This window comes from Protopterus annectens, chromosome 2.part1 (assembly GCF_019279795.1).
Source record: "Protopterus annectens isolate FY-2018-M chromosome 2.part1, PAN1.0, whole genome shotgun sequence".
NCBI lineage: Eukaryota > Metazoa > Chordata > Ceratodontiformes > Protopteridae > Protopterus > Protopterus annectens.
Window position 1 is genome coordinate 1,640,793,905 of NC_056729.1, and position 22,424 is coordinate 1,640,816,328.

The 22,424-nt window shown below is 42.1% G+C and overlaps 1 protein-coding gene across 2 annotated transcripts in view; it reads left to right on the forward strand.

The window, feature by feature from the left end:
- The window catches only part of SDF4 (stromal cell derived factor 4), a 469,287-nt gene extending 452,681 nt beyond the window's left edge, over window positions 1–16,606 (forward strand). For both annotated transcript variants that reach the window (XM_044063075.1, XM_044063074.1), the window contains exon 7: window positions 15,949–16,606. In XM_044063075.1, coding sequence (XP_043919010.1) covers window positions 15,949–16,125 — 177 coding nt within the window. In that variant the 3' untranslated portion in view covers window positions 16,126–16,606. The remainder of the gene's footprint in view (window positions 1–15,948) is intronic.
- The last annotated feature ends 5,818 nt before the right edge of the window (window positions 16,607–22,424 follow it).

Genomic DNA, 22,424 nt, shown 5'->3' on the forward strand with positions numbered 1-22,424 from the left:
AGTGCTCCTAGCGTTGTAACCATTTCACTCTGCCTTACCTCTAGGCATGATAGTGATTCAGTCAGACAATATGTCCATTGTCTGGTGCATCACCAAACAAGGGGAAACACATTAATGGGCCATAACTTCCAACCGTTTTCTGATAGCAATGCACATCCTGGGGCGTTCAAACATTATTGCAAACAAACTGAGCAGGTGCACATCCTCATGCTCACGAGTGGTCTCTAAGTTCGAGTGGCTAAGAAAATCTTCCTTCGCTGGGGCCAGCTTGCTGGTACCAGTTTGCTTTACCCCTGATCAACAAATGCAGAAGCTATTTTGCCCTAATTCCCCCTTAAGGGGAGTCCCCGAGAGATGCTCTTCTCCTCTATTGTCCCCCGGGTCTTCTTTATGCCTTCCCTCCGTTCCATCTGATCCCTCTTCTTCAAGAAAGCAGCTCAGTTGTGAAGCAAAGTAATCCTGATTGCACCTTACTGGCCTTGACAAATATGGTTTCCCTTCCTATGGCCTCATCTACTTCGCTGCCTGTGGATTCTGGATCCAGTTCGAGGCCTTCTGTCCCATTCCCAGGAGACTAGTGCATCCCAGTCTACAGATTCTCAAGCTGACTGCTTGGTTTCTCCAATTTCATTAGTCGCCAGGCATAGTGACATTCCATCTCATGTATGACACATTTTGTTGGCATCCCATAAACCATCCACCAGAAATCTCTACCATAGTAAATGGAAGAGATTTTCTATCTGGGCTTGTGACAGTGGCGTTGATCCTTTTTCAGCTCCTGTGGAAAATGTAGGGTTTCTAGCTACCATTTTTGAAAGGGGCTTCTGCTTCTACAGTTAAGGTTATCTTAGCAGCTATTTCAAACTTCTGTAATGGTTTTGGAGATCAGCCCTTAATCTCTCACAGACTTTGTAAGTTTTTTCTTAAGGGCACCATTCGTTTAAAGCCCCTTTTCAGTGATCCTGTACCTTCATGGGATTTGACGCTTGTCTTGCAGTCACTTATATTACCCCCCCTTTGAACCTGCAGCTACCTGTGACTTGAAGTTTCTTCTGATAGCTGTCACCTCTGCAGGACAAGTTTCCAAATTACACGTTCTGTGTTTTAAGGCCCCTTATCTAGTTTGCCACAAAGACAGATTGTCACTCAGAACTAACCCGTCCTTTCTTACTAAAGTGGTTTCAGTGGTCAATATCAATCCATCTATAGATTTGCCTGTATTCTTACCAAATTTTTTCTAATAATGGCAAATATTGCATACACCTTTTGGATGTGCACAGGTAGTTATGTTTTTTACCTGGATGGAACTAAACAATTAAGACAATCAGAACTGTTAATTGTCTCTATTGCAGGTGGAACCTTGGGCAAACCTGTCTCTAAGGTTACTCTGTCAAGATGATTAAGATATTGCATTTCCTTTATTTACACGAAAAAGAATCTAAGACTTTCTATGCCGGTGAAGGCACATTCCACCAGATCTATGGTGACTTCATAGGTTAGTACTAGGCTATCGGCCCAAGGGCCTAAGTAAGCCTAGCCAACAAGGTTTCCCAGCTTACGCCACTAAGAAAGTTAATTTCCTGTGCCCCTATCAACCAGAGCCACAGAAGTGATCCCTGGGGTGTATTTCCTATTTCCCATCCACTCATCAAGATTTTTCTTGAAGAGTGCTAATGAGGAACTTTGCTTGACATAGATGGGTAGCTTGTTGCAGAGTATAGGAAGTCTCTGGGACAGGAATCTATCCCTCCAGCATGTCCTGTTTATTGTGGTGACAAGGTTTAGGTCCCTAGAGCGTGTAGCTCGGAGGGACTGGGATTTCTTTAGGTTTAGCATATTAAACAACTCTGGGTTTAACATAGCTTTATATGTTAGACAGAGATATCCTTGGAGTAGGCGATATGCTACAGAGTAAAGCTGGAGTTTTCTGAGACGGTTAGTGTAGGGCATCTGTTTGAGGCCAGTAATCCTCTTTGTGAGGTACTTCTGTGGCATTTCCAGCTGCTGCAGATGTCTTGTGAGGAACATTCCAAAAGGGGCATTGTACTCTATAATGGGTCTGAGTGCCGAGTAGAGGAGAGCAGTGACCTCTCTTTTCCTGGATGAAAACCCTTTTGTGATGGTGTGCCACACAGAAGGATTTCCTGACTACTGTGGCGATATGATTATCAAAGGGAGAGACTACTGTCCACCTGGGTCCCAAGGTCTCTTATCAGACATTCGGCATTAAGTAGACTGCCGTTTATGTGGTAGCTCATGGGTACAGAGTTTTTACCAAAGGGAATGACAATGCACTTTTTGGCATTGAGTTTGAGGCCATGCCTCTGACACGAGGCATCTTTCTCAGTGAGGCCCTTCTGTAGGATGTCCACATCATTTGGGGACTCTACTATGGCTCCTAGTTTGCAGTCATCTGCAAACTTTGTTAGCCAGAGGCCCTCTGTGTTAGCCTGTACTTCAGAGACATAGATAACAAAAAACAGGAGAGGTCCCAGGACTGAACCCTGTGGTACTCCACTTGTCACTGTTTTGAAGTCAGATTTGGAGTCTGCAACGTTTACAGTGTGGGTTCTGTCAATGAGCCAGTTGGCAACCCATCTTGTGACGTAGGGATTTACACCTAGTTTAGTGAGTTCAGCTATAATTCCAGAATGGGGGATGGTGTCGAAAGCCTTGGTGAGGTCAAGATAGGCTGTGTGAACCACCTTACCCTCATCTACGGCTTTGGTGACTTCCTCATAGAAGTCGATCAGGTTCAGAAGGCATGATCTGCCTTTCACAAACCCAAACAGGGTAGGATCCAGAGTTTGGAGGTTACCAATGTCTTTGTTTGAGTTTCATGGTGATACGTTCCATGGCCATATATCTGCCATGGCTTAGTGGTAAATTACTTTGTGTATAGTGTGCAGGGTCCTGGATTCGAGCCTTGCAGAGGCTGTTTATTTTTTTTTTTCAAGGTGGGACGTTGGCATAATGGTTAAGGTGTTTACCTTACAAACACAAAGTGCAGAGTTTGATTCTCACATGGGGTAATTGGCTAAGCTGAAAATAGCCCACAAGGGCAGTTAGCCTAGTACTAATCAATGAATCTATATTTGTATCTGGCATGGCTTAATGGTAAATTACTTTGTCTATGGTGTGCAGGGTCCTGGGTTCAAGCCTTGCAGAGGCTGTTTATTTGGGTTGGGAGGGTGGCCTAATGGTTAAGGTGTTTTGCCTTACAAACACAAGGTGCAGGGTTTGAGTCTCACAAGGGATAATTTGCTAAGCTTAAAATGGCTCGCAAGTGCAGTTAGCTTAGTACTAATCTATGAACCTATGGCCTTGCAGACAAGGTTAGTCAGGCTAACAGGGCGATAGTTCCCAGGATCAGTGATGGCTCCCCCTTTGTGGAGTGGGATAACTGTTGCTGTGCGCCATTCAGTGGGCACAAAGCCTGATGTGAGACTATGATTGAACATGGTGCTTAGGTGGGGAGCCAGTTTGTTCTGAAGTTCATGTAAAATGCAGCCTTGGATGTTGTCCAGTCCCATGGATGCTGTGTTCTTGTTTTTAGAGAGAACAGCTTTTACCTGAATAGATGTGATTTACAGGGACTGTGCATTCTTCCTGTATAGATATGGGCCCTTTAGGGGGTGAGAGGGGGGTAAAGTTAGCACTGAACTTGTCTGCCAGGATGTTGGCAATATCAGTTGGTTCTGTAATTTTCATGCCATTGTGCTGTAACTCAGAGCAGATCTGGGTGTTGCCATTGAGATTCTTGACATAGCTATAGAATGCTTTATGGTTGCCCTTAGAATCAGTGGTAATTTTGTTTTCATAGCTAGCTTTGGAGGATCTTATCAGGGATCTCAGCTTCTTAATCAGGCTGACCAGGGAGCTCCTCCACTCATGGGATTTTACTCTCTTTTGCAACAGTTTCTTCCTTCTGTTGTAGAGTTTGTTTATGCCAGGGGATCACCAGATTGGCTTCCTTTTTTTGGAGGAGAGCATCTTGGTTCTTTTTGGGATAGCACGATCCATGCACTCGTGTAAGTGCTTATAGAGTGCATTTGTGTAGGGTTCAGCAGTCATAACTGTATTGCTTATCTGCATGGGTGTCATGAAGTTCACCGCTTCTGTCTTAAAAAGCATGAAGTTGGCTTTGGAGAAATTTTTTACTGTGGTTTCCTTAATGGTGGGTGGGGGCGGGATGCGGATATCTAGGGTCATTAGCTTATGGTCGGATCTGACCAACGAGGAGTTGACTTCAGGTGTGGAACACCAGTCACTCATGTTGGTAATGAGTAGGTCTAGGATATTGTTGCCCCTGGTGGGTGTCTGGATAAGTTGTTCCAGGGAATTGGAATTTATGAATTCCAGAAAGTGTTGAGCGAAAAAGTTGGTACATGAGTAGTTTTCCCATTTAATGGTAGGGTGGTTGAAATCGCCCATTGTTAGGGTGTTTTTTTGATCCCGAATATTTTCCAGTATATCAAGGAAAGAGGAGTGGGAATCCTGGGGGATCTGTAGCAGGCTATAATTTGGATTGCAGTTTTGCCCAGAGTTAGTTGCACATGGATAACATCGGATGTATTATGCTGCGCAACTAGCCTAGAGGTGTGGATATCCTTAATGAATATGGACACACCTCTGCCTTTGGTGTTCTGGTCCAGGTTAGATGGCCGAAAAGTGTGGTATGAATTATAGCCTGGTAATGCAGGGGCACTCTCTAGAGCCTTGAACCAGGTCTCAGTCACTGCACAGATCGATGTTCTCCTTTTTAACGAGTGCCTCGAGTGAGTGCATTTGTTTTTTTTTCATTGTAAAGCTTCCGTGTTCGAAATTTGCACAGCTGAAACATGAGCTACCCCACATAATTTTACCACTCATTACAAATTGGATATGGTCTTCAGGGAGGGAGAGCCTTCTTTGGTTCTCAGGAATGTTCTTCCATAGGGCCACCCATGATCTAAGGTAGTTGGGGACTCTAAGGACTGACAATATCAGGTAAAGAAGTTATGTCGTACCAAGACATTCCATCTGAGTTGTCGATCATTATCTGTTCTTATGTCCCCCCTCCTGTAGAGTCTTGGTGGAGCAGTTCGCTGCCCTGGGATTCCTTGTTAGGATATACCTTGGACATGGATTCTGACTTTAGTTAGGTCTCAAGGTATTGCTCTGCAAGTCTGCAAACTCGATCTGAGGTAATGTAGAGAGGGGCATTGTGGGTAGACTGTTAGCTCAAGAGTTTTTTGGTTAACACGAGCTATGTAATGGCCGAATCGGTTACTAGGATCAGAACCGCACCCAGAAGTCAAGAATAGATGAAGATAGACAACACAGATGAAACCTTACGGTAAGACATAACCTCTTTTTCCCCCATTTGTAAGTTTCAAAGGAACTATCCTTCCAAGTGTGCCTTAGATCGTAGGCATCTCACCTTCCTCCTAAAGGCAAGAAGGGTTCTTGGCGTGTTCCTCCTGCTCAGACTCCTTCCTTAAAAAACTTTCTTTTAAGGGCAAGCCTGGTTCTATTTGAAGGATGTTTTTCGTGTTTCACTGTTGCAGTCATCACACTTGGGTTTATCTGCCTGCAGGTAGCCCTCAGTCAGCCCGAATACCAGAGTCTTGGGATTTCTGCATCGGATGCTTTCGTCTCTTCCATGATGTCAGGTCATCAGGGGTATAAAACTTGCAGCTGACGCCATTACATCAGCTTTTCTTGCCACATGGGTGCCCGAAGCAGAAGCATTTCGCAAGTGCCGGTTGGCCGCTACCTGAAATTTTTGTTTTTCGAGTTTCAAACCTGAAGTCTTCTAAAGCTAAGTACCCCGTTGGGGATCCTTTTTTCTTGCTCTAACCGATGGCAGAAAAAGTTAACAATTGTCTTGCCTGTGGAAAGCAAATACCTCACAGAGATTTTCACACTTACTGCGTCACCTGTTTAGGCCCAGACCATGATGTTCCTCACTGTCGGTTTTGTGCCTTGTTCAACACCCCAGTTATTCGTTGTCGGGCTGTCTTTGTCACTAAATTCTTTTGCTGTATTTCTCCGTATTCCAACATGGCTTCGTTAAGCCATCTGACTACTGATCTTCTCAAAAAACATAGGGATAAAGACAGAGACAGACAGCATGTGTCCAAAACTGCCGCTGATGCTTCCGTTAAGCTAGTCGCCAGTCCGCCGGTACTCAGTGAGGTGCTTTCACAGCCCCTGATACCCACTTCTACAGATTCGCAGGCCTCTACTGAGACCCATTTGGAGTCCGGTATGCCACGAGATGCTTCTTCGACTTTGGAATCAACGGATGTCTCTACCTTGGCTGGGTCTGGAGCCGCTGTTCAGGCACCAGCTTCTGAGGGTGTATTCAGGCCTTCCGATGTTCGTATTAAACAGACTACTTCGTTTTTTACTAAAAGTACTGAATTTCACCGGCCCAGAGTTCGCACTACACCTAGGAAACCGATGACCAAAGCGCATTCTCAAGCTCCAATGCCTCGGAAACAAATGCTGAGAATGGCTGAAGACCTTATTACTTTAATTAGGGGAAGCCAGTCTTCCCCCTCTGAAAGACGAATAATTGATTTTCCTTCTGATTCAACAGACCATGAGTCCGATGACTCTGACCCCTCTGATTACCAGGACATACCCTTATCCACCTATGAGGATTCAGATGCAGAGGATTCCATTCCCTCTGCCTCCCCCCAGAGGACTTTTTTTTTGGTGAAATCTTACATACCCTAAGACAGCATTTCTGCTGGGAATGCCAGGACTACCCTCAGTCTAAAAAGAGACTCGGAATTTTTAGACTTGCCTCAGCACAGGCCTCTAGTTATACCCCCTGTCCTGGATATTGTTGATGATGTCTTCATGGAATCCAGTCTTACCCCTGATACTTTACCTCCAGCTCCTAGGAAGCCTGATAGGTACTACAGAGTACCTGACTCTCACAAATTTATCTTTAAAAATCCCACTGCGGATCCAGAGACCATTTCCCAGGGACCTAAAGGTATTAAAGCTACTACAGCCAGAAACTCTACCCCTTCAGACAAGGATTCTAGAGCTTTAGACAGATGGGGTAATAAGGTATATACCTCTGCTACTCTTGCCATCAGGGCTTTAAATTGCCAGTTTCACATGTTGAAGTACCAGCAGCATATTATGGAACTAATTAAATAAAAAATATTGTTGATTCCTGATTGTGCAGAAAATAAAGATTTGCAAGAGTTAATGCATTCTGCTAATCAAGTTGGTAAGCATACTTTGCAGTGTGGTTTTGATGTCTTAGAAGAATCTTGCAGGACTGCTGTCACGGAGTTTGTTCTGAGAAGGAATGCTTGGCTGAAGGAACAAATCTTGCCAGACCATGTCAAAGCAAAATTACTAGATGCTCCACTAAATCAAGATTGTTTGTTTGGCACAAAAGCAGATGTTCTTAAAAATATGGAAGAAACAGCTAACTCTATGCAAACTGTTAAAGATTTCTTACAGGTGCAGCCACCTAGATTCAGTAGGCATTGGCCTTCAAAGAACTGGTCCTTTCCAGTCCCTCCAAGCCCAAACCCAGGGGCAGCAGACCAGAAAGACTGCGGTCTCAGGGTATGCTCAGATCTAAGCAATTGAGTGCTTCCACCTCAAAAACAGGGAGTAGTAAGCCACCCTCTTATGGAAAAAATTCACAATGACTTCTGCATCCTGCCCAGCCATACCCGCCAAGTACTTGCACCCCTAGGAGGAAATCTCGCCCTGCATGCAAAAAACTGGGAATACATAACCCATGACTGTTGGGTCTTAAACACTGTATCCCAGGGATACAGATTTTACATTCACTGCCAACCCCAAGCGGATTGCCAGACCTTCCCCAAACCAGTGGGCAGAGGCCCAAAAGCAAGTACTTTCTCTTTTCAGTATCAGGGCTATTCAACCTGTTCCAACAGAGCAAAGGGGATAGGGTTTCTACTCCAGACTATTTCTGGTGCCCAGAAAAGAAAATTCCTGGCATCCTATCCTGAATCTGTCAACTCTTAACACCTTCCTGGTGGTACCAAAGTTCAAAATGCTTACACTCCAACAGCTACTGCCTATACTACCCAAGGACTACTGGCTGGTCACCCTAGACTTAAAAGAAGCTTTACCTGCACATCCCCATCAGGGAATCTTGCAGGAAATATCTACGTTTCAGGGCAGGCTCTATGCACTATCAGTTCTCTGCACTTCCCTTTGGCTTATCTACTGCGCCCAGGATATTCACAAAGTGCTTGGCTCCAGCCATTGCATACTGCAGGCAGAGAAACATTCACATTTACCCATACTTGGACGATTGCCTTATTCAGGCGGACAGTCGGGAATTGCTACTTCAGCACCTGACATTTTTAAAGAGACTCCTAACTTCCATGACAAGAAATCTCATCTGGTACCCAGCCAACAAATTGTATTCCTGGGAGCAAGCTTGAACACAACTTCCCAGATGGCACTCCTCACTCCAGAAAAGCAGGTTTATTTGACAAATTACTTCAAACTACTGGCCACACAAACCCAGCTATCTGCAAGGAAAATACTGCAAGCCCTAGGGTTCATGGCCTCATGCATTCTCCTAATTCCATATGCAAGACTGATAAAACCAAGGCAAACACTTCACCAGGCAGCAATGACACCAAGATAAATCCAGTCACTCTTTATCTTGGTGTCATTGCTGCCTGGTGAAGTGTTTGCCTTGGTTTTATTAGTTTATTTGTGATACATTTCTTAGTGAGTATCATATGCAAGACTGCATATGAGGAAACTTCAGTGGTACCTAAAAAGTCTGTGGTGTCAACTTTCTCAGGACCTGGAAACAGTGATTCCGATCATTCCTTGCCTAAGGACAAAGTTCCTTTGATGGGCAGAGGCCTGCAACCACAACAAGGGACTCCCTTTCACTCAACCACCTGCCACCCAAATCCTGACAACAGACGCATCAGACTATGTATGGGGGGGCTCACATGGCAGGCAAATGCATTCAAGGCAAATGGAGCCCAGGACAAATGCACCTGCATATCAATCAGAAAGAAATGTTAGCTGTACGGAATGCCCTGATAGCCTTCAAATATCCTTCCAGGACAACTCCTTGATAAAGACAGACAACACCACAGTCATGTGGTACATAAACAAGCAGGGGGGAACTCATTCCTACCCACACTGCAGGTTAGCCATGGCTCTGTGAAACACAGTCTTGAGCAACCAAGTGCACCTGCAAGCTCAATTCCTGCCAGGCAAACAAAATTCACTGACAGACTTAAGCAGAAATATAATGGACCCACACGAGTGGAAACTGGAACCCAATTCATTCAAGCTCCTAATCCGCAGGTGGGGTTCACCAGAGGTGGACCTCTCAGCTTCCCCCAGAACCATCAAGTGAGGAAATTTTGCACCAGAACTCCCCACAGCCAAGCATGGAAAAGTGGATGCCTTATCCTTTACATGGGAAAACCTCTCAATCTATGCCTTTCCCCCTCCTCTCGAAAGTACTACTCAAGATCAAACAGGACAGGCCAAGGACATTCCTTATTGCACAGGATTTGCCACGCCAGCACTGGTACCCACTTCTACACAGTCTGACAACAGTGCCACCCTGGCACCTGCATCAGACCCCTTCTCTGCTGTCCCAGCAGGAGGGCCAATTTTTGCATCCTCAGTTGCAAGCCCTGAACCTAGCAGCCTGGCTTATTCCCTAAATGCATCACCAGCAACCCTCAGCAAGCAGGTGCTGGATGTTATCCTTGAGGCCAGGAAGCCTAGTACTAGGAAATCCTATTCAGAAAAGTGGAAAAGATATTGTGCTTGGAGCCATTCTCAGGGAAAGGAGACAGCCATGCCCACCTTACCTCTAATCCTAGATTATCTATCAGAGCTGCTCAACAAAGGCCTATCCTTCTCTTCCATTAGGATTCATGCCTCCGCCATCTCAGCTCATTACAGTACTGAGCCACCCTCTTTTCTCACTCTCTAGTCAAACAGTTCCTGAGAGGAGCTAACAGTCTAAGACTCCCGAGGGAGAGCTCCCACTCCTGCCTGGGATCTTAACTTTGTACTAGAGAAGCTCATGCTTCCCCCTTTTGAGCCTGCGGCTACAGCAGAGTTAAAATTTCTCTTTTGGAAAGCAGCCTTACTTCTAGCTATCACTTCAGCAAGAAGAGTTTTGGAGTTGTAGGCCCTTATGGCTGTGGAACCCTTCATTATCTTCCATGTGGGCAGGATTTCCTTCAGGACTAACCCAACATTTATGCCCAAGGTGGTATCCAGTGTGGCTTTAAGCCAATCCATCCATTTACCAACTATTTTCCTAATCCTCAGAATAAAGGGGAAGGGATCCTGCACTCCTTGGATGAGCACAAGCAGCTTAGGTTCTACCTTGACAGGACTAAACCTTTCAGGAAATCTGACCAGCTGCTAGTCAGCTTTGCTACAAGGGCAGAGAGCATGGCCATTTCAAAGCAAACCATCTCTAAATGGATAGCACAATGCATCCATTTCTGCTACAAGCACCATGGAAAACCTACCCTACAGGGGATCAGAACCCACTCCACTAGGGCTACCTCAGTCTCTACAGCATTCCTCAGGGGAGTCCCTACCAGGGACATCCTGGAAGCTGCAACCTGGAGTTCTGTACACACCTTCACCAAGCACTACCATTTACCTATCTTTTCTAAATCCAGAGCTGGATTTGCCACAGCACTCTTACAAGGCCTGCTAGCCAGCCCTAATACTTGTTGACTGCCTCCACCCTTCCTCAGTTTTGGGAATCAAACCAAGTGTGATGACTGCAACAGTGAAACACAAAGAACATAGTACAGTTGTGTACACTTACCATAAATGTAGATGTTCGAGTGTATTCACTGTTGAAGTCTTGGTTACCCTCCCTCCAACCCCCCCCCCCTGACTTTTCTATACTTTCTACCTATTCTCTTTTTTGGACATGTCTTATGGCAAGGGTATTTACTTTTTACTGGAGGTGTTCCACACTATGTAATTGCTTCCTATTTTGGGGGCTCCTGACATCTTGGGCAAGAAAAACTGATGTAATGGCGTTGGCTGCATGTTTTATACCCCTGACGTCATGGAAGAGGTGACAGCATCCGACGCAGAAATCCCAAGACTCTGGTATTCAGGGAGACTGAGGGTTACCTGCAGGCAGATAACCCAAGTGTGATGACTGCAACAGTGAATACACTCGAACATCTACATTTATGGTAAGTGTACACAACTGTACTTTGTTTCTCCCTCCCCTCAACCAGGTTCCCTTTCCCATACATCTCTTCCAAATTGGCTTTGAACACCTCAGATTCTTGAGTCCTGTCCGCGATCTATCAGGGATATTTCATAGTTTGGAAGTCCCTTCCTCTCTTTTCAGGCATTCCTCAACCTCTTCAGGAACAGCTTCCTCATTTCCCAGATTTTCTTCAATCTCTTTTGGATCATGCCACCATTCAAGTCACGTCTCCTGTCCAGGCAGGGAAGGGATTTTATTCCAGAATGTTTTTGGTTTCAAGAAAGGAGGGTACATAGAGATCAGTTCTGGATCTTTCCCTGCTCAACACTTTTGTCAAGATTCCTTACTTTCAATAGTTTCCTGTCTTACTTCCTTGGGCCTTTCTGGTATCTCTGGACCTCAGAGGTGCATACCTTCATACCCCCATCCATCCTCTTTTTATGAAGGTTTTACATTTTGGTGGCGCAGTGATGCAGTGGTAGGGTTGTCACCTCACAGCAAGAGGTTCTCCGGTTTGGTTATCGGCTAGGGTACCTTCTGTGTGGGTCTGCATGTCCTCCCTGCATTTGTGTGGGTTTCCTCCCGGTACTCTGGTTTCCTCCCATATTACAAAGACATGCACCTGGAGCATTTCTCCCAGGGCCTCCGCTGAAAATTGGCTATATTCCAAGTGGGACTTTTCCCAGTAAACAAATGTTAAATAAAATGTCTTTATTCCTTGGATTTTCAATTCTCTGCTTTGTCTTTTGGTGTCTTTACTGCCCCTGGGGTATTCACCAAATGCCTCGCTCCTGTCACTGCTTTTTGCAGGCTTTGAGGTTATCATATTTTTCCTTATCTAGATGATGTGCTTATTTGAGCCCCTTCTCCCAGCAATCTGCTTCAGGATTTCCAGTTTACCACCTGCCTATTACACAGTCTGGCATTCATCAAAAACCTTTAGAAATCTGTTCTGATGCTTTCTCAGGATCCTGTTTTCATTGGTCGCAGGCTACAGACAGTTCTAGTATCTGCATCTTTTCTTGCCCCCAAGGCTACATCTCTGATGGACTTTTTTCAGTCCCTTCTTCTGTTGTCAGTCATGGCCAAGGAATTTTTTAGGGTCCTGAAGTTCTTGACGTCTACAATTCCCGTGCTCCCTCTCACCAGGCTCCATATGAGGAGGGCACCTTAAATCAGTGTTGCTTCAGCATTACCACCCTCTGGCGTTCCCAGTTTCTTTTCTTTTCTTGTCTCAAGCTTCGGTGGTGAATTCATCAACATTGTCTCAATCCAGGTCTCTCTCTTCAAGCTCCAGTTCCCATTCAGGAGCTTTTTACAGATGCCTTGGGAGAGGGGTTGGAGTGCCTCTTGTGGCCATTTAAAGATCCAGGCTCTCTGGCCTCCTCATCAGAGGTCAGAACATAGCAACATAAGAGACGAGGGCTCTGCTTCTGGCTCTGCAAGTATTTCATTCCCTCTGTCATCCTGGGTCCCTCAAAGTTTTCACAGACAGTACCACAGTGATGTGGTACGTCAACAAGCAGAGGACCATGGGGTCCTATCTTCTTTGCATACTAGCTCTTCTGGTTTGTGATTTAGCTATCAAGTGACATTTCAGGTGGTTTACATTCCCTCATAGTGCAATTCAGTGGCAGACTCCTTGAGCAGGTTCAGATCACAAGCTCACAAATGGGTGCCTCACAGAGATGTATTCTGGACATCGTCCTTTGGTGGGGTGTTCCTCAGGTAGATCTTTTTATCTTCAATCTGAACAGATGACTTCCTATATTCTGAGTCCGAAGTTCTCTGACTTGGAAAGTAGATGCTCTGTCCTTACCTTAGAATGGGATGTTTCTATAAGCTTTCCTATCCCCTCCTGTCCTCTCTGGTTCTGTAAAGAATCAGGCAGGACTCTCCCAAAATCTTGATGGTGACTCCCTTTTGGCCCAGACAGCATTAGCTCCCCCATTCTCCATTGGGCAGTTACGCAAGTTACTTTACTGGGTGGATCTTCTCACACAAGATGAGGGCTGTCTTGTCCATTGTCACCTGCCTACTCTTCAGCTTATGGGTGAGAGGGTTTTGCTCCGGGATCTGCAGGGTCAAGGAAACCCACTTCCAGAAAATCATATGAACCTATATGTCCAAATGAAAAATATTTTCTGGCTGGTGCCTGTCTTGCTATCAGGATTCCCTGTCTGTTGGGTGTATCTCTAGTTCTCTGCTATTTGTGTGATCTGCTCCATGCTGGGTTGGCATATCTGTCAGTTAAAGCCCACCTATCAGCTATTTCTGCTCGTCTGCCCTTTAATCCTCCTCTGATCTCCAAGTTTAAAGTCAAGCAATTCCTGAAAAGGCTTCCTTTATATCAGACCTGGCAGGAAGCGTATTTCGGTGTCATGGGACCTCAGTTTTGTACCCAGGCAGCCTTTGATCCTGCTTCTTCAGCTTCCTTGCAACATTGCACTTGAAAGACTGCTCTGCTTTTGGCTCTTACTTCAGCAAGGAGAGTGTCTGCACATCTGGCTGTCATGGCTTCTCCTTTTCTAGTTTTTATAGAGACAGTGTGTCTTCTTACTAATTCTTCTTTTATGTCTAAAGTGCTCAGTGAGTTGTACCTTAGTCAGTCTGTTCATAACTTCATTTTTTCCTTATCCACAGTCTGCCAATGAGAAGGTCCTTCACATCTTGGATTTGCATAGACAGCTCAGATATTATTTAGATAAAACTGAAGTTTTTCACAATCTGAGCAGTCTTTCATTTCTTTTCATCCCAGGACTTTGGTTGTTTATACGCACACCATCTCCTCCTGGATTTCTAAGGCTATTTGCTTTTGTTATTCTTTTCATGGTGAATGCCTTTCCTCATCTGTGAAGGCACATTCTACCAGGGCAGTTGCTCCTCTGGTGCCTTTTTCAAAAGTCTGGATACCAATTCTATCTTGAAGCTGCTACTTGGTATTCTGTTGACACTTTCAGTAAACATTACAAGTTGGATGTTGTTTCTAGGGCTAGAGTAGTCTTTGCTAGGGCTATCCTGCATGGGTTTGTGGAGCATTCTTCTCTGCCTTCCTCACCCGGGCTTCCTCTTGAGCTCTTGTACTATCCCATAGGTAAAGAATACTACAACAGTGATATGGAAGGACATAGTACAGTTGTGTAAAATCTTACTGTAGTAGTAGATGCCCTCTACACTGTTGCACTATTCAGTTGCACCTTCCTTCCCCCTCTGTCTTGACTTTTGCCCTGTGTTCTGGCTGCCCTCCTGGCCAAAGGGTGGTTCTGCCACCTTTATTTTTCCATCTGGATGCACGTGTTCCTCTCTAACCCTGAGGGTATTCTATAGCTCCAAGGGCTTTTTGAGTTCTGAGTGTTTACGACCATACATCACCTTTATACCCTACTTCATGCATGGGGAGCATGTGTGTGATGTACGGTGCCTGTAAGAGCTGTAGGTTTTGGTATACTGGCCAGACGTTGGGCTGCCCTTGGCAGGAGATCCCTTCTGTGAAAAATACTACAACAGTGAATACAAGGACATCTACTGTTGTGGTAATGTTTTACACGCTTGTACTTTTTAAAGGAGAATCCATTAATTTGTGGTCTGATTTAACCAGGCAGAATGATGTGTATAAAGATGTACATGAAGTGGCCATACTTATGAGAACTAGATCAAGGGTATTAGGGAGCATAGTACGGTGTTTACCTATATAGAGTTTGCATCTATAATGTCAAAGAAGCATTGAGCATGACGACCATTGGCAGTATAGGTCAGACAGTTTATTGATGGATAGTTGAAGTCCCCCAGTGGAAAGGTGTTTGGTTTAATGAGTATTTCATATAATGTGCCGAGTAGCCATTGTGCTCAGAAGTGGACATAGTGCGTTACATATTTAGCTATGATGTGGTCATTACTATTGTTTATGATGATATGGCCATCTAAGAGTTTAAATGTATCTCAAGGAATCTTTTGTGAGGGGATGATGTCCTTGACAAATACTGATATTCTCCCACAATTACCAGTGGACTGAAGGTGTAATGGGCAGTATAACCAGGAAGAGAGGGAGTGCTTTCATTGCTGTGAAACCATGTCTCTGCCAGTGCACATGTATCGGTGTGTTCAATCTGCAGGCAAGCCTCAAATTTAGGCATTTTTTAAGACTCATGACATAGAGTACAGCTGCATTGAGGGGGCAAAAATGCTTGCACCAGAGTGGAAAAGCCTTGGTAAACGAGGTGTAGATCATCATTGGCAAAACAAGAAGGCATTGTCGGCCATCTCATCCCAAATATTGTCTCTGTGTCTCTAATGTCCAGAGGGGTACTATGGTTATTTTTTGTAAGGCTAGGTTCACTTTTCCTGTATATTTTATTTATACCCTTTTCCTGTATATTTTATTTATACCCTCTCCCTGTTTTCATGCCTCTTTTTACAGAATTTGTTACATGAATGGTGCTTTTATGGTTGCACCCATCTAGCATTTCATTTAATTTCATTTTTTTTCCACTGGGCTTCCAGTTGTATTCATCCAGACAGTACTGGTGGTAGTTGGTTCTTACAACTTACAAGGAAAGGTACTATTTTGTAAGAAGCTAATTTGTCCTCCCTTTGCTTGACACATTTTCTTCACTTCTGGACCCTAGCAGATAAAGCAGTACCATGTCAGTCTGAGAGTCAGTTTTAACTGAAACTGTTCTGTTCTCTCTCATCACAGTTGCATGTTTGTTTTTTTCCAGGAATATATGGACCCTATGAATGAACATAATGCCTTAAATGAGGCTAAACAGATGATAGCAGTGGCAGATGAGAACCAGAACCATCAGCTGGAACTTGACGAAATTCTGAAGTATAGTGAATACTTTACTGGCAGTAAGCTAATGGACTATGCACGAAATGTACACGAAGAGTTCTAGATGTGGACAGCACCTTTTTACAACCAGCAGCAAACTTTATGTTGGTGCTACATGTGGTCTGTGTATATAAACGAACTGAAATGATTTTAAGCTACAAGTTGTATGTTTTTGTGAATGTTTATTTTCATGTGGAAAAATGCGCTTTGGGCTGGCAGTGTAGGTAGAGGCTTTAATGATATTTTATCAATGCGTTTTATCCCTGCAGCAACCAAGGGTGGAATTTTCATTCTGTCTTCATCAGCATACTTTGAATTGGAGCAAGTCACGTAATCTCTTCACAATGTTATGAAATAGTCCTTGAAAGCAAGTGCATTTCCATTGCAGGCCTTATAATTGGGAAGTGTTTAAATGTTTGTCATGATCACAGTTCTCATCCATGCACAGCACCTTTACTGTTGAAGACTTCAAAAAGTGGTGACTTTATTTTTTCTATAAAATGTGCAAGAAGCTTTTGCAGAAGTAAATTATTGATCCATTTTCATGCATGGTCACCATTTCTGTTTCTTATTGTGCAATTTAGTTGGACTGTCCTGTGTGAAATAATTAAAAACACAGAGAATGAGGACTGTTTGGTTACAGATAACCCCAGAAGTGCTGAACAGGTGTGCACACCAGGTTTTCAGTGGCTTGGTAAAAGTTGATGTTTCTTGTGTGTGGTTTTAGCTGTAAGTTACAAATCCAGCACTCTATGTAAAGATCCATGCATAACCTCAAAACCACACCTGCCATTGTTCACATATTTAGGGATAAGTCAGGTTGTTAGGTTTTGCCATCCATTGAATTTGCCACTTTTTAGTATATTTCACTGTACGTGATACAGTTGTCTACAAGCTGTGTATTATTTTTGTTACTACGTTCAGTACTGTGGGTATTTAGATAGTTTAGATAGATGAAGAGCAAAATTTTATCTGCCTGTACTTAAGGCCAGATTATGTACAAATCCACCGTGACTGGCATTATGTCACACTTAAGCACTTTCTAAGTTATTTATGTTTTAATAGACTACTTTTACAATTATTACTTCCTGTGGTTAGTCTTGGCATTCAGTGGGAGAGTGAGCCGCGCATTGTTCGCCAGGGGCAGGCATGAGTTAGCTGGAGTATTTGAAGGTACATTATGCTGTCTATGTTTAGGTCCTATACTTAAGTTTATTTTGGGGATTTAAGGTGAGTTATGGAAAAAAGGAAAACAGAATTTCATCTAATCACTGTGTTGAAAGGATTGAGCCACAATGTAAAACAGTCATCAGATTTTTTTGTCCTGTACAGCCCTGCATTGTAAAGACATTTCCACTCATCTCTGAAGTGTGTGTATGTTATGTATGTGTATATATATATATATATATATATATATATATATATATATATATATATATATATATATATATATATATATATATATATATATACACAGACATACATATATATATATATATATATATATATATATATATATATATATATATATATATATATATATATATATATATATATATATATATATATATATATATATATATATATACAGATATCTATATATATATATATACATATATACATATATATATATATATATATACATATATATATATATATATATATATATATACACACACACACACACACACACACACACACACACACACACACACACACACATGTATATGTGTAGATATATACAGTGGATATAAAAAGTTTACACACCCCTGTTAAAATGCTAGGTTTTTGTGATATAAAAAATTATACCACAGTAAATCATTTCAAAACTTTTCTCACCTTTAATGTGCCCTATAACCTTTACAATTCAATTGAAAAACAAACAAATCTGTTGGAGGAAAAAATATAAAAAATAAAAAATGTACAATACGCTAGTTGCGTAAGTGTGCACACCCTTAAATAATACTTAATTGTGTGTACACAACCTTAAACGAATACTTTGTTGAAGCACCTTTTGATTTGATTACAGCATTCAGTCTTCTTGGGTAGGAGTCTATCAGCATGGTACATCTTGACTTGGCAATATTTGCCCAGTCTTCCTTGCAAACGCACTCCAAATCTGCCAGATTGTGAGGGCATCTCTTGTGCACAGCCCTCTTCAGGTCACTCCACAGATTTTCTATTGGATTTAGGTCTGGGCTCTGGCTGGGCCATTCCAAAACTTTAATTTTCTTCTGGTGAAGCCATTCTTTTGTTGATTTGGATGTATGCTTAGGGTCATTGTTGTGTTGAAAGATGAAATTCCTCTTCATCTTCAGCTTTCTAGCAGACGCCTGAAGGTTTTGGGCCAAAAGTGGTATTTGGAACTGTTCATAATTCTGTCCACCTTGACTAAAGCAAAAAAACAAAAAACAAGTGTGAAGGCAAACGTAACAGTCCAAATACACGTTTAATCTTTAAGCGCTTTTCGTCAGCTAGTTCGCTGACTTCTTCAGAAACAATTAACAATAATAACAACCATTCTTGTGTTTAAAACCTAAGCAATTAAGACATCATTATCATATGACCAACTAAACATCCCATTCATTCTATTTAAAATGACAGTGACTAGTTTATCTCAAGACGTGGAAAAAGTAACTATTGTAGATACGTGGAGGAAACACTGTTTCCATATAAATGGCAGGTCTTATAAATTGAAACATAAACTTAATTGTAATTCAACCTTCGTTATCTACTTAGCTAAATGTACATTCTGTCCGGTCTTCTACATAGGAAAAACTGAAAGGAGACTTAGGGACAGAATGTACGAACATTTATATGCAATAAAGAAATGTAAATTTGAAAACGCTTTAGCTAAACATATTTCTAGTTACAACAATCACAACTTTAATTTTGTTGCTATTGACAAAGTCAACTTTGACTGTAGAGGTGGACCGAGACCCCTCAAACTTGAAGAATTAGAATTGGTTTGGCAAGTGAGATTAAATGCATATAGCCACCCTGGACTTAATGACACTTCTTCTATTACTAGTGTATGACACTTCTTCTATTACTAGTGTACTCAAATTGAACAGCCTTAAGAGGTGACTCGGGTGATATATTTACACTAGCCAGCCCACTGCAATGAATCTAACCTAACGACTATTAAATGTAACAGGTTGAATTATTGAAGCCTTTAACTGCATGGCTTGGTTATACCTTAGAAAAACACGAGCATTTGTGAAATGTAATATTTGTGTTTTTTGCCTGAACTTTATTATTTATATATTTAATTAATCTTTTATTTACACCTCCTTTTTCCACATCTTGAGATAAACTAGTCACTGTCATTTTAAATAGAATGAATGGGATGTTTAGTTGGTCATGTGATAATGATGTCTTAATTGCTTAGGTTTTAAACACAAGAATGGTTGTTATTATTGTTAATTGTTTCTGAAGAAGTCAGCGAACTAGCTGACGAAAAGCGCTTAAAGATTAAACGTGTATTTGGACTGTTACGTTTGCCTTTGCACTTTTTTGTTTTTTTACTAGCTTCTTGCCTTGTTGTTTTGCACCTTGACTAAAGCCCCAGTTCCAGTAGAAGAAAAGCAACCCCAAAGCATGATACTGCCACCACCATGCTTCACCATGGGGATGGTGTTCTTTTGGTGATTCATAGATTCATAGATTAGTACTAGGCTAACTGCCCTCATGGACCATTTTAAGCCTAGCCAATTACCCCCTATGAGAATCAAACCCTGCACCTTGTGCTTCTAAGGTAAACACCTTAACCATTACGACACCCTCCCACCTCAAAATTCTGCCCTTGCGAGCCATTTTTTTAAGCCTAGCCAATTATCCCTTGTGAGACTCAAACTCTGCACCTTGTGTTTTTAAGGCAAACACCTTAACCATTAGGCCACTCACCCAACATACCTTTTGGAATTGTGGCCCAAAAGTTCAACCTTTATCTTATCAGACCATAACACATTTTCCCACGATTTTGTGAGACCTGATGTATTGTTTTGCAAATTTTAGCCGGGCCTGGATGTTTTTCTGTGTAGGAAAAGGCTTCCGTCTTGCAACCCTCCCCCATAGTCCAGACATAAGGAGAATATGGGAGATTGTTGTCACATGTAGTACACAACCAGTACTTGCCAGAAATTCCTGCAGCTCCTTCAGTGTTGCTGTAGGTCTCTTGGCAGCCTCCCTGACAAGTTTTCGTCTTGTCTTTTCATCAGTTTTGAAGGGACATCCAGTTCTTTGCAACATCATGGTTGTCCCATATTTTCTCCACTTTTTAATGACTGTCTTCACTGTGTTCCATGATATATGTAATGCTGTGGAAATGTTTTAGTACCCTTCTCCTGACTGATACCTTTCAACAATGAGATCCCGTTGATGCTTTGTAAGCTCTCTGTGAACCATGTTTTTTGCTGTAGCAGGCAACTGAGTAAATGTCAGGAAAATCCTACTAGGGCAGATTAACTTTATTTGGGGTTAATCAGAGTCTCTGTAATTGATGGCAAGTGTGTACCCAAGAAGACTGAATGTTGTAATTAAATCAAAAGGTGCTTCAACAAATTATTAGTTTAAGGGTGTGCACACACAACAAAGTATTAGTTTAAGGGTGTGCACACACAACAAAGTATTAGTTTAAGGGTGTGCACACTTATGCAACCAGCGTATTGTACATTTTTCCCCCTAACAGATTTGTTTTTCAAGTGAATTGTACAGGTTATAGGTCACATTAAAGGTGGGAAAAGTTTTGAAATTATTTATTGTGGTCTCGTTTTTTATATGACAAAAACCTGGCATTTTAACAGGGGTGTGTAAACTTTTTGTATCTACTGTATGTATATGTGTGTGTGTATAATATAATATATATATATATATATATATATATATATATATATATATATGCATGTGTGTATGTATGTATATGTATATGTATATATATATATAATATAAAAAATCATGTACACACACACACACATATATATATCTATATATATCTGTGTATATATATATACATATATATATATATATACATATATATATATATATATATATATATATATATATATCGATATAGGGATATAGATGCATGGATAGATGGGGCATGGAAACACACTAGTTCTAAGACAACTTGGACATTGCCACAGAACCGAGGACTATATTAATGGGCAAGAGATTCTGCATTTATAGACTGCAAAACTATCACAGCAAATTAGTAGTTCATTAACATACTGAGACAGGTTAAATGGTTTATGGGAGGAAAACTAGAGAATTTTAAATGTTCTACTGCACATTGCCATTTCTGTAAGTTTTCATAAACTGAGCTGAATGTGGAGGAACCAGCTTCAGAAGAGTCCAGCAAGGTGATCACCTCAGTGTGGCAGTGTGTACTACCTGGACTTTGTTAAAGCAACCTACTGCAAGTCTGGCATACTCTTGTCTCTCTGGGTCGATATCATTTACAGAACTTGCACTTCACTGAAGTCCCAATTCAAACTACAGCAAAATATACACTAAGAAACCAATATTATCTCTGCTTGCATTCTTACTTCATTAAGAAACTGCTTCATGGGGGAGCAAATTTCCTGCACCCTTTTATTATAGGGGCTTCACCTCCCTACATTCTTGCTTATGCATACCAACTCTTGAGACTGCACACAGTCTGGGAAGAAGGCAATGCACACATCCCCTCTGATCCAAAGTTTTACAGTTCCAGTGTTTCGCAGGGATGTTAGAGGTGGAATGTAAAGTGGCTTTCACTGCCTTAAGAAATTTTTGTAGCTGGGTACCCTTTTAAGTCTTACTGCAAGGATTGTTTTGATGAATTTATTGTAGTTATTTGTTTGAGTTGGGAGTTCTATAAAGTGTTGCTTCACTGATTGGTGTTCAGTAAAGTAAGTTTCTTCTTGTACTGCTTTAGCTAGAAATGTACATTTCATTTTCAGGTATTTTCTCTCTAACTTGGAATGTCTTTGCTGTGTACTGTGATTGAAATTGAAAAATGAAGGTAAATGAAATGGATCATGTCCTTCACACCAGTACGAAAAAGGTTACTGGACTTGTGTCTTATCCAAAACTTTTCCAGATTCAGATTCCTCCCCGGCCCCTTTACCAATAGTTGTCCACACACCCAACTGCTTGTTTTGAGATCTCTTCTGCTGCTTAACAAGCTCGTTAGAAAAGCATGCCCCCCCCCCACCCCAGCCCCTGGCTAACCCTTGTTTTGTAGCAAATTTCACTCTTACAATTAAAGGCGTCCTCTTCTGCTTCTCTGGATTCAGGTGCCTCAGTGCCTCAGCCTATTTCAGAGTATTTGGGTTCTTAAAAGTGAAGATAAAGACTAGGCAGAAGGACAAAACAGAGAGG